This window comes from Argopecten irradians, chromosome 12, assembly GCF_041381155.1.
Source record: "Argopecten irradians isolate NY chromosome 12, Ai_NY, whole genome shotgun sequence".
Classification (NCBI taxonomy): Eukaryota; Metazoa; Mollusca; class Bivalvia; order Pectinida; family Pectinidae; genus Argopecten; species Argopecten irradians.
In genome coordinates this window covers 12,258,026-12,270,635 of record NC_091145.1, presented here as the reverse complement: position 1 = coordinate 12,270,635, position 12,610 = coordinate 12,258,026, and the positions used below count along the sequence as shown (strand labels likewise).

At 33.1% G+C, this 12,610-nt stretch overlaps 1 protein-coding gene across 1 annotated transcript; it reads right to left on the bottom strand.

Annotated features, from left to right (window-relative positions):
• Positions 1-269: 269 nt before the first annotated feature.
• Positions 270-12,552, bottom strand: LOC138336111 (protein SET-like). Its single transcript, XM_069285419.1, has 8 exons — positions 12,162-12,552; positions 9,216-9,287; positions 8,688-8,805; positions 7,624-7,790; positions 6,671-6,750; positions 6,017-6,093; positions 5,378-5,473; positions 270-3,763 (listed from the first exon to the last, which is right to left on the bottom strand). Exons 1-8 carry the CDS (start codon positions 12,429-12,431, stop codon positions 3,669-3,671), a joined length of 975 nt encoding a protein of 324 aa, XP_069141520.1. The 5' UTR covers positions 12,432-12,552; the 3' UTR covers positions 270-3,668.
• Between the last annotated feature and the right edge of the window lie 58 nt (positions 12,553-12,610).

The window sequence follows — 12,610 nt, the reverse complement described above, 5'->3', positions numbered from 1 at the left end:
GTTTCTCTATTAATGATTAATAGCTTACTCTAAAAGACTTATGCAATAACTGTGAAAGATTAACGCAAATAAGGTCCTATTAAGCACCCCTTTATTTTTCAAATTTCTAACCACCCTGGGCCTTTATTAGGTCTAATATGGTACTTGAATTTGTTGTTAACAGTTTAGCCAGGACCAACAAACAAATCAAATGAAATAGGGACTATATATGAGTTCAATTTGATGAGGTTCAACTGTTTTTAAAATGAAAGAAGAAGAAAAGAGAAATATTATTTCTTTCTTATCCTTTTATTGTTGTTGAGATCTTTCATCAGTAGTGATACTGAAGTACTTCCAAAGGCTATACTTAATTGTATTTCTGACACTTGAATTTACAGAGTATTGGATCTTGTGACATCCAAGAAAGGAAAAGACAACTTAATGGAAGAGCAAGGAAACAAATATTTGACATATTTTGGATAATTGGTTAAGAACACAAATCAAATAGATCCATGTTTCCTTCTGAAGAATATTCTTTGTATACTAGTTATCTGCCCTTGCGAGTAGGTATTGATCGTGACGTCATTATTTGGTGATGAAAATTTACATTGTTTTCTCTGAAAAAAAAGATAAACTCGTAAGCACATGCCACAATCAATACCTACCCACAAGGGAAGTTAACTCTACAAATACAGGATAGAATAACATGAATACTTGTATAGTACAATTTGTAATATTTGAAGCAACAAACAAGGAGGAAAGGTCTTACTTTTGAACCATAGTTACATGTGTTTATGAAACACGGTTAGGTTCAACCACAACATTATGTGAAGTTTATGGAGTTGATGATTACATTCTTTATAGACAGGTGTCTTTTACATGGAGGTCAATAAAATACTGAATTGCACCAAATGTGTTGATGATTTTTTGTCCTTTATAGGTAGGTGTCCTTTATAGCAGTTATGATTGTACATTTATCAGAATTAGGATGTTTTAAAGTTACTATATAAAATATTACAAAAAACTTCCTGATAAATATCATCAATAACATTGATGCACTCAATAATATTTTACAACAAACAACAAAGAATAACACATAACTATCCCTTATGAAAAGTAGAATTATTTCGTATGAATATGTCAAATAGTTTTGTTGTAAAATCCTGACCATGTTTCATAACCACCAAAATTGGTTCAAGAATCTTTAACTAACTATGTTCAAACACTAACAACTATTCATATTTTTTTGTCATATAAACAAAGATTTAAAATTACACAATTTAAATTTTTACAAACAATTTAATGATCACCACATATACATTGCTTCATATACATTTTATGAAATGTAAATAAACATATTTCATGACTGTTGTCCAATGGGCCTCAAAGCTTGGCTTAAAAAAATCTGAAAATGCCCCTTCATGGAGAAAGCATGTATCGTTTTTATATTTCTCATATAAAAACAAATACCAGTGTAATTCATTCTTTTAGAAATATCTCCTTCTTTCATGAAAGATATCTGTATCATGTCTCCTCGATAGATACATTTAAGGTTAAAACTGGATTTGCACTCTTCTAAGAAGAAAATCTTAACACAAGATCTTCAAGCTTCAAGGAGAAGGGCTACAAATCTAGAGTTCAGAAATTACACAAGTAGAAGATGGCAAATCAAGTTAGACTCAGAATTTAAATCATGTACGGGAGACAATTCATTAATGGAAATCCAAAGGGAAAAATAGAATAAATAAAAAATTATTTATATTTCATTCACATTATGTCAATGCAAGCATGGATCAAATCCTGGAGATATCTTCTTTGTAAAGATGGAAATCAAACAAGAAGTTGGTGATTGATGTGCAATTGTGTAACAATGAAAAATAAACATAACAAAATTATTCATTCTGACTAAAAAAAAAAAAATCATGGCAAGCAATCTTAACAATAAAGAGATGGATTACAAGTGATACTGTGCCCTAATTATATGATCTGTGTTAAACATTCATAACAGTTTTATTGTTTAGCAAACAGTATTTAGTATGAAAATGTATGGATAAAGATTTTTAAATGTTAGCCGTTATAAACAATGTCTGCTAGAACATGAGAAAAATGTGAACATTTATTCCAACAATTTCCTAAAGCCTTGATTAATCAAATCAAAAACATTATTTTTAATCACTCGAAAAATTGACTTGTAAATGATATGTGGGATCAAAGTTTCTGGAGTTGTTGCCATATTAATATAGGCAAAAGGCAAGTAGCACAATGTCAGACACCTTGACTACTTGACCACCATGATCCTGAGGTACAGGGTCAGTGTGAAGTATCAGATACCTGGACCACTTGACCAACATGACCCTGAGGTGAATGGTCAGTGTGAAGTATCAGACATCTTGAACACTTAATTGACCATTATGGTCCTGAGGTAGATGGTCAGTTAGAAGTATCAGTCACCTTGACCACTTGATCACCATAACCCTGAGGTGGAGGATCAGTGTGACCTGTTGACCACCATGGCCCTGAGATGGAGGGTCAGTGTGACCAGTTGACCACCATGGCCCTAAGATGGAGGGTCAGTGTGACCAGTTGACCACCATAGCCCTAAGGTGGAGGGTCAGTGTGACTAGTTGACTACCATGGCCTGAGGTGGAGGGTCAGTGTGAAGTATCACAGACCTTGACCAGTTGACCACCATGGCCCGAGGTGGAGGGTCAGTTTGAAGTATCACAGACCTTGACCAGTTGACCACCATGGCCTGAGTTGGAAGGCCATTGTGAAGTATCACATACCTTGACCAGTTGACCACCATGGCCTGAGTTGGAAGGCCATTGTGAAGTATCACATACCTTGACCAGTTGACCACCATGGCCTGAAGTGGAAGGTCAGTGTGAAGTATCACAGACCTTGACCAGTTGACCACCATAGCCCTGAGATGAAAGGTCCGTGTGAAGTATCAAAGACCTTTATCACCACCATGGCCCTGAGGTGGAGAGCCGTTAATTAAATATCATACATTTGTATCAGAGCTACTATGGACTCATTAGTCAATGTTACTTTTCACCAAGGAATAAAGATACCATATATTGAAGATGGTATTTCAAACTGGTGAACCTAAATGTTTTGATAGATAGTTTCCTTACAAGCTTTCACAAATGTAGAGATAAATCAAATGGACTGATTCTACTTTGAAGAAAGTAAGAAAAACATATTGCAAGAAATCAAAGTAATAGGCAATATTTACAGCAAAATTTAACTCTAATCAGTTACGATATTGCTTGTCTAAAATATAGGCTCTAATGACTCTAATAATATATTATAATATTCTAAATTTACAGAAACTTATTTAAAGTGTTGCAACAGAAAGGCGGAGGTAAGCGGTCCACATAACATGCAGGTACAAGAATTAGATCCAACATTTAAGCATATGAGACACAAAAGAAGCACAAAATATACAGCAGTCATGTGAATGATTGTTAACAAAATGATGATTAGCTGTCAGAGGTTAAAAATTCCTTTCTTCATGATGAGTTTGTTTTTCTTATGAATTTCCCCTGATACCACCCCCCCCTGTCACACAGCGACACGCCCTACTCCACAGCCACATGCCGTATGCCAGAGAGACAGGACCACAGTTATAGACGGGTGATTATCCCTTGGTGTAGCACTGAGGTGTTTCTATGACGATTATGACATCACTCTCCTTTTGTTTCTCCCTCGTCTGGTTCCAAAGCTTCTACATCATCATCGTCGTCATCCTCTCCTAGCACCTCTACGTCATCATCGTCATCTAAACCGAAACAAAGTCAACAATGCGTTATGATTGTTTCGTTATTAACGCCCCCCCACCCCCATTCAGTTTTCATTACTATGATATTTAAGCTATGTTTTAAGCTTTTTGTGACCATTTGAATCAGTATTTAAAAATAGTTAAGTTATCTACACTATGTTTAAAGATATTTGTGACCATCTAAATCAATGCAGACCATAAATCTTACAATCGATAGTCTATGATAGAAGTCAAAAGTTAAAATATTGGTCACAGTGATTCAGGTTTGACACATTAAACATGGTTAACTTACCGATACTGCAAACCAACATATTTTCATGTATTACTCAAGACAATAACAAGTCGGGAAAATAAATCATAATAATTTAGCTTCAGCTACAAGTACTACTGAACATTTTACTTCAAATCACAAAAGGAAATTGCTGCGAAAAAGATTAGGCACGAAACACGAATATCATGTATCCGCAAAAATAATTTGGTTTACAGTATGAAGTCGAATGACATGATTGTCAATATTGTAGCCTTCATTTACATCATACAGATTTGTCAATATTGTAGCCTTCATTTACATCATACAGATTTGTCAATATTGTAGCCTTCATTTACATCATACAGATTTGTCAATATTGTAGCCTTCATTTACATCATACAGATTTGTCAATATTGTAGCCTTCATTTACATCATACAGATTTGTCAATATTGTAGCCTTCATTTACATCATACAGATTTGTCAATATTGTAGCCTTCATTTACATCATACAGATTTGTCAATATTGTAGCCTTCATTTACATCATACAGATTTGTCAATATTGTAGCCTTCATTTACATCATACAGATTTGTCAATATTGTAGCCTTCATTTACATCATACAGATTTGTCAATATTGTAGCCTTCATTTACATCATACAGATTTGTCAATATTGTAGCCTTCATTTACATCATACAGATTTGTCAATATTGTAGCCTTCATTTACATCATACAGATTTGTCAATATTGTAGCCTTCATTTACATCATACAGATTTGTCAATATTGTAGCCTTCATTTACATCATACAGATTTGTCAATATTGTAGCCTTCATTTACATCATACAGATTTGTCAATATTGTAGCCTTCATTTACATCATACAGATTTGTCAATATTGTAGCCTTCATTTACATCATACAGATTTGTCAATATTGTAGCCTTCATTTACATCATACAGATTTGTCAATATTGTAGCCTTCATTTACATCATACAGATATAAACAAAACAGAAATATTTAACAGGGTTTTTGCCAGCTATTTTTGGAAATTGACCATAAGTAAAAATTTGGAAATTATCAACGGTGTTTTTCAAAATTTGGAAAATATAAAAAGTATAAATTTAATCAAAACATTTTTAATTTGGAAAGTTCTGGGAAAAATATATGATCTTTGCCAAATGCCTTCAACTTTTACAAGATATCTATATTATTGTCGTAGCTTTTCACATCATTTGCAGGTTTTAACTTAATTTTACCACAAGTGGGAAAATCTTGACTGAATTTGGGAAAATGCAGTGCTATATTTTTCAATTGGGAATGGGTCCTTTTACCGGACCCTACAAAGGCCTGGCAAAAACCGTCTTACCTTCTTCGTCCTCAACTGAATCTATTGTTTCTCCTAAACCATTTGTTTCATCTAATTCATCGTCGTCATCATCATCTATTTGGTATACTTCTTCATCTGTCAAAGTGGAACCAAATTATAATCTTAGTAAAGTTAATGATGAGAGATAAATGACACTTAATTAAATGGTCGACAGCTGCGCTCTATGACCAAGGTAATTGCTTCATAATCCCCAGCTTTCTGTATTTGCATAAATATTACAGAGTTATCTCCCCTTACAGGTGGGTATTGATTGTGATGCCATGTGTTAGCAAGCGTCACGTCGTATGTTTTAAAGAAAACGATGTGAATTTCGCTCACGTAATGATGACATCACTATCATGCCTAACCGTATGGGAGATAACTCTGTAATATATATAAAGACGGAATAGTTATTATAATTGAAACATTGACCCAATCACCCTAAATTCAAAATGTCCAAGATATTTTGATTATCTATACACAGTGAATTTTGGTAACTATCTGTTAAGAAATGAAGCCATTCAAGTCATGAAAGTGCTGATAGACTTCTCAACTTCATTTTCAATCATTTTTTGACTGAAGGTGGAGGGGGGGGGGCAAAGATCGAGTAGGAAGGGGGAGGAGGGATAAACCTCTTACCATCATCTAATTCATCATCTTCATCGTCATCATCTCCCAATACAACTACAGAATCTTCATTCTCATCGTCATGGTCACTGTAAATATCAAGATTATGTTTTTAAATACTAAATTCTGGTATCTAATAGAAAATTTATAATAGGACGTGATTTTTTCCAATTTCTATGTATACAATACAATATAAATCATAAATAACCAATAGACTTTTGGAATAAGTAATTTTAAGTCCAAAATAGTGAAAATGTGAGTCTTGTAAGCATGCTTTAATTCAATCATGCATACAATTCTTTTGTCATTCTATATCTACACAGAAAGTATAAATCTGAAGTATCAATTAGGAAATTTAGCCACAAATTGGGATGGCCAATTTCGATTGTGAATAAAGTCCTATATTGGCCCTGAAATGTACTACTGAGTAGACCCTGCATTACTTGTTATTTATGCAGATCAAAATTATCGCGATTTTGATTAAAAACAAATTTCAGCAGTTCTAAATTTTTGTGATCTGTTTTTAATAGATTATAATAATTCAACTTTTCTTTATATTTTTCAGTTAAAATTTAGCAAATTTAGTAACGTCCAGAGAAATTGTTACATTATCATATCCGTTGAAATAACCTGCTTTATGGTAATTATCGACTAGACTCAACTTACCCTACACCATTCTCGCCAACCTCTATGTCTGGGGCCAGGTAATACTGTAAGGGGTTTGGCCACATATCATCCTTTATCACCTAAAAAGTACATATCATGTACAACATTCAATTCCTGTTAATATCATGTAAAACATTCAATTTCCTGTTTATATCCGGTACGACATTCATTTTCCTGTTAATATCATGTATCATATACAACATTCAATTTCTGTTTATATTATGTATAATTACATTCAATTCCTGTAAATATGAAATAAGAGGCCAAAGAACCTACTAATAACATGCTATTTCAACTCTATATGAAATATAAGGAACAAATACTAATTTCTATTTTTCTGCATAATGATACTAGTAAATGTATATATTCTACATTACCTTTATAGAAAATAATTGCAAGTTGATTTGCAAAAAGCAGTAAATTTTCATTTATCATAACAATTCATCTGATAATTAAATCCATCGATATCAGTGCTAAGATCATTAGTACTTAATAAGTTAGATTAGATTGTCTGTTAATTAGGCAATGTCATTGAACTCTCAAGTGCTAAATAGAAGTTGAAGATCTTAATCAGAATTGTATTTTAATCAAATGAACCAATAACAAAATCGTATAGAACTTTGATATATGCACTAATTCATTTACTCTTGAAGACACATTTGGACTAAAACAGTCCATTTTAGAATGAAATTTCAGGCGTGAGTGGGTTAATTAAAGCTACACATTCATGACTTTTACATAATGTCAAGTATTCTGTATTTGCATATTACATACAGAGTTACTTGCCCTTGCACATAGGTATAGATTGTGATGGCATGTGTTTGCAAGCATAATGTCATACCTTTCAGAGAAGAATATGTGGGTTTCCCTCACAAAACAATGACATCACAAGAGATACCTACCCACAAGGGAAGTAACTCTGTAATATACAAAGACACAATAGTATCACCTACCTCTGCAATATCGTCTGCTGATGGGTCAGTGTTGTCTTGGAACCAGTGGAAAAACGTCCGTGAGTAGCCATGTCTGCGTTTCCTGTTGGCGACCTGTGCCTGAGCGCGCTTCGTCAAGTCCATATTGTCTTTCCATTCAACTTTGGTGGATTTGGATGCTGGGTCACCTATGAAGTATACAGGGATTGAACAGTGTTTTTTTTGCATTAATGGTAGTATATATGAACACAATAATGAAAAACAGATATAGTCAATGTTAGGTTTTATTCGGCAAGTTGTAGATCCGGCCTTCGGCTGCCACTTTCCGAAGGGTAAATTGCGCTCCATTGTGCTGTATAGTTTAATATTTCTCTACTTTATCCCGCATTACTATTCGTATCCTATTATGTCATCGTGTTCGTTTTGTATGTCTCGATAAACTTAAGGGGCAGATCGCCTCGAAAATTTGACAATTTTGTTTTTTCCACAGGGTTGGAATTACTTCCTTGTCCCATACATAGTGACATATATATACATGCATACATGTTTATCTATATATATAGATAATATTCTGTCTACTATATTTATATAATTACGTGTCAATCAAAAATGTTTCTCTTTACAAGTGTAGAGTGAGTTGTGTGTTTTCATCATTTTCTCAGATACAATTGAATATTAAGGATAATTCTTGCTCATTCTGTGATGTTAAACCAGGGCATAGTTTCATGAATACATGTACATGTATTCCTTATATAATATAACTTATAGGAAAGCATTACAAAATTGACAGAAAATCTAAGTTAAAAAGTCCTCCTTTAAATCTCATGCTGTATTACTTTTTCACATAGAATTATAAATAAAGGAATTTCTTAAAGTTAAGAAATATTCATGAAACTGGGCCCTGTACAGGTTTAATTTCTTGATATGTATCAAACTTCACATGTAGAAATTCAAAATTAAAAAATTTGCTTTACTTTAATTATAAAGTTTAGTTGAGAACTTCAAACTACCTGATTTTTTTTAGTAACAAGAAAATACATTTTTCACTGTATTATGGTTCAAGGATTCACAGTAATTAAACTTACCTGTTGTAGCTAAATGGAATTCTTTGGACAGACTACTGTTGTTGAAGTATGGGTTGGAAGAAAAAGAGAAATTTATCCTGTAACCAGATTTGATATCTTCAAATTCCTCAACTTCAACCTGCAAGAGAAAATCCTTGTTTTAAGATGTTATCATTATTTTCTATTAACTTCTAACTCATTATTAATAACTGAATTCATGAACTGAAAGTGAAAGCCAATTCCTTATTCCCCACCTTGGTCAACAATAATTCTGTAACCTTAGCATTTTTTTGGGTTAAAATAATGTATACCAATTATTGTATTCCAATGGTATAAGTGTATATGTATACTGTACATTTCAGACTACTAGACAATATTACATTTCTATATGAAAATTCAATGAAATATTTAGAATTTTATAGTTTTTCAAGTGGGTAAAATGAGTTTAGGCAAGCAAACAATATTTTCATTTCAGCCCAATATATAAATGTAATTACCGGTATATATAAAGCTTAGTTAATTAGAAAACCATCAATTTACACGACTCACCATGTTTAGGTAGTGTAAGCACTCTTCTTCTTCCTCATCGAGGATGGCAGAAATTTGTGGATGGTTAACAAACTGAGATACATGTTAAGGATGCTTTGGAATGAAAAGATGAAGCATGAATTTTGAAACAATATTACAACCAATTTTAACAACATATCATATAGGGAATTCAAAGATATATAAGTAATTTTCTCTTTGTTTCTGGCTTTCTGATTGGCTATTCATTTTTTTTCATTCAATGATGAAAAAAAATATAATATTTTATAATATTTTTCATTCAATGATGAAAAAAAATCCTGAGAATGGCGTGGAAACCCGACGTTATGGTGACGTCACAATAGAAACATTAATGTTGCGTATTGATTTGGAAAAAATAATCCCTTGGAAAAAATCAATGGAATCGTATGTGTAAACATATTTTATTTTATAAAGTAGCCTGGAAAATTAATTATAAGCATTGAAGTCACTATTTTTCTAATTTCATTGGATTATGAAATAAATTTTGTTTGCAAACTTCTGGAATTCACACAGTTTGCAAACAAAATTTCAGGCTAAAATATTTTCAGATTGGGAAAAAATCTATCAAATTAGGAAAATTCTAGTCTAAATCTCATTGGGAATGGGGCCGAATATCGGCCCCTGAGAGACCCTAGAAAAAGCCCTGGTGTTGAACGTTGAGTTATTTAATCACTAGTCCAAATTAAATACATACAGCCATTTTGCTTAAGGCAAGCACTTCAAATTCAGTCCTGATCAGTTTTCATTGTTTTACCCCAATTACAGTCTGGATGCTTTCATGAACAAAAATTCTCACAAAATGATGCATTCAGACTGAAATAATCGCATAAAGAATGCACTCAAAATGTGTTGAAAAATGCAATTGACCACTGCTCTTGTAAATGTAGCATTTAATGATATTAATCAAATGGGGAGCCACTAGTCCAATCGGACTAGTTCATTACAATGGGCACTAGTCCGGCTGTAAAATTACTAGTCATGGGCATCGGACTAGTGCTTAAAGTCGCAGACTGTTATAATTTATTATCAGATACCAAATAAATACAAAATACACACAGGTATCAAATGAAATGGGAATGTAAAACAAGATTGATTAATAGAATCTTTATCTTTCCCTACCCTAGGTAGGATTCTTTTTCTCCTCTCCCCCATACAAAAGAAAAAGAAGAGATGATAGCCTAAACGGAAGCATTTTCATCACGATATGAACATGGTTCCATCGTCAGCACGTTGATATTGATGATGTCATCGACAATGCACGCCAAGGCCACACCGCATGAAGTCATGACATCACATAATTGTCTTCAGTCTCAAAAGGTTATAGCGTACAATCCGTCATACCTTAGGGGTTGACAGAGAAATCTTCTAGGGTAAAACCGGTGACAAATCAGTGAATGGTGGGAAAAAATTTGGTCACAAAAGTTATAAGCATAACATTAATACAATATTTCAGCTTATCATCACCTTCTGAACATTTTAATTTAATCAAAATTTAATTTTCATAATGCAAGTTGTCTTATGTTTCCAGCGTCATCCTCATTACTGCATGTTTATTACATGTGCCAGACAGCAAAATTGCGAAATGAATCTTCATCGTTTACATATAGATTATGCAGGTAATCCTGCATTTGTGTTTTTTTCTTTTCTTTTTTTTTTTTGGGGGGGGAGGGGGAAGTAGAGGGCCTTTAACAGGTTGGGGACCATCCCGTATATGCAGGATAGTCCTGCATTTGAGTAATAGTCCTGTATTTGAGGGATAAATTTGTTGCTCAAATGCAGGATTATGTGAAATGAAAATGGATAAAGTTGTTTTAAAAATTTGTATCAAAAAAGGGCGTCATCATTTTCAGATACCCATATAACTAATTGAAAACTTTATGTATTTGTTTATGAACTATTGAATTCTATTACCTCACTTTGTAATAAAGTGACAATTTAGGTGCTCTCCATAGACTACAGTGTATAGCCATCAGGGAAATTTAGTGCAAATGTCATGGTTGATTGACTTTTACATGTGTTCTATTTTTAGCCCCATAGTAAGCAATAGAGGTGATTTTGTTTGTGACTTTTACAAACATTTAGATGATGAAATTTGTTTCCATTTGAGTAATAATGTGGAAAGTTGTATTAGTGATGATGCCATATAAAAATTATGATGCCATTTTTTGATGACAATGTTTAAATCAACTTTATCACTTTTCATTTCATAGAATCCTGCATTTGCGTAACAAAATTATCCCTCAAATACAGGACTATTACTCAAATGCAGGACTATCCTGCATATACGGGATGGTCCCCAACCTGTTTAACAGAATTGCTTGATGAAATATATAATGCATAAATGGATATAGCCAATATTAAATATCAGTGCAATTTTTCAAAGCCATAAAATTTAATAACGTAAAAAGTTTTTATTTATGACAAAAGCTTCTTTTTCTTCTATGTTTTAATAAAAGTCTTTTCAATTTTCATAAGTGGCATACTGTCATGAATATTACTGTTTTTTATATTTTTTTTAAATTTAACAAAATTGAATGTTTGCAATTTTGTCTCATTATAAGATATAATAATATGTACATTATTGAAGTTGACAGAGCCTTTTCCCATTTAGTTTAAGAGTTTTAAAAATTTGAATTTCAATAGTAGTGTGTTACCTAACTTTCCATCTTGATTATCTCCCTTATTGGGTCTCGAACTATTTTCACATTGCACATGTGCCTGTTCGAAAAAGACAAAAATCAACATACATCGTTTTCACGGTTACCTTATGATACATCTTACTTCCATTTCTGCAATAAAATATGATTAGAAATTTTCACTCGCGACACCGATCGATTGTCGGTTTCCCTTCTAAAAACATGGCCACTTTCTTCTCCAAAACGCACCAAGAACATTCCGAGTTGTTGTTAAAATCGACACAAAGGATACTGCAGTGACCCAAAAATTAGGGATCTTTTTGATGAGTTCATTTCGTTGATCAAAATGAGGCTTTCTCAATTTGTTATACTTCTGCTCAACTTTCAATATCTCCTCACTCGCTTTCTCATTTAGAACGTCAATATCGTTTTGACAAGCGTCTATATCTTCCAAAGCCTTTTGTGTATCTGCATCAAAATCTTGACCCTGATCACCTTCGGATACCTCTATCGGCTCGTCGACTTTCTGCATCTTTGCCGGGGGTCCGGTGTCGGTCGACATATTTCTTACTTAACCTGTGTCTTCTGTTCGTTTGTGAGATTTACCTTTCTTCTCTTTTGAAAAGTTGATAAATTTGCGCGAATACGCACGCTCCTTGCTGGAATACTGAGGACTGGAGAAAGCGGAACGTTGATTGGCTTCTAAAAATAAAACTTTGCGATTATGTTCCTCTTCAACCA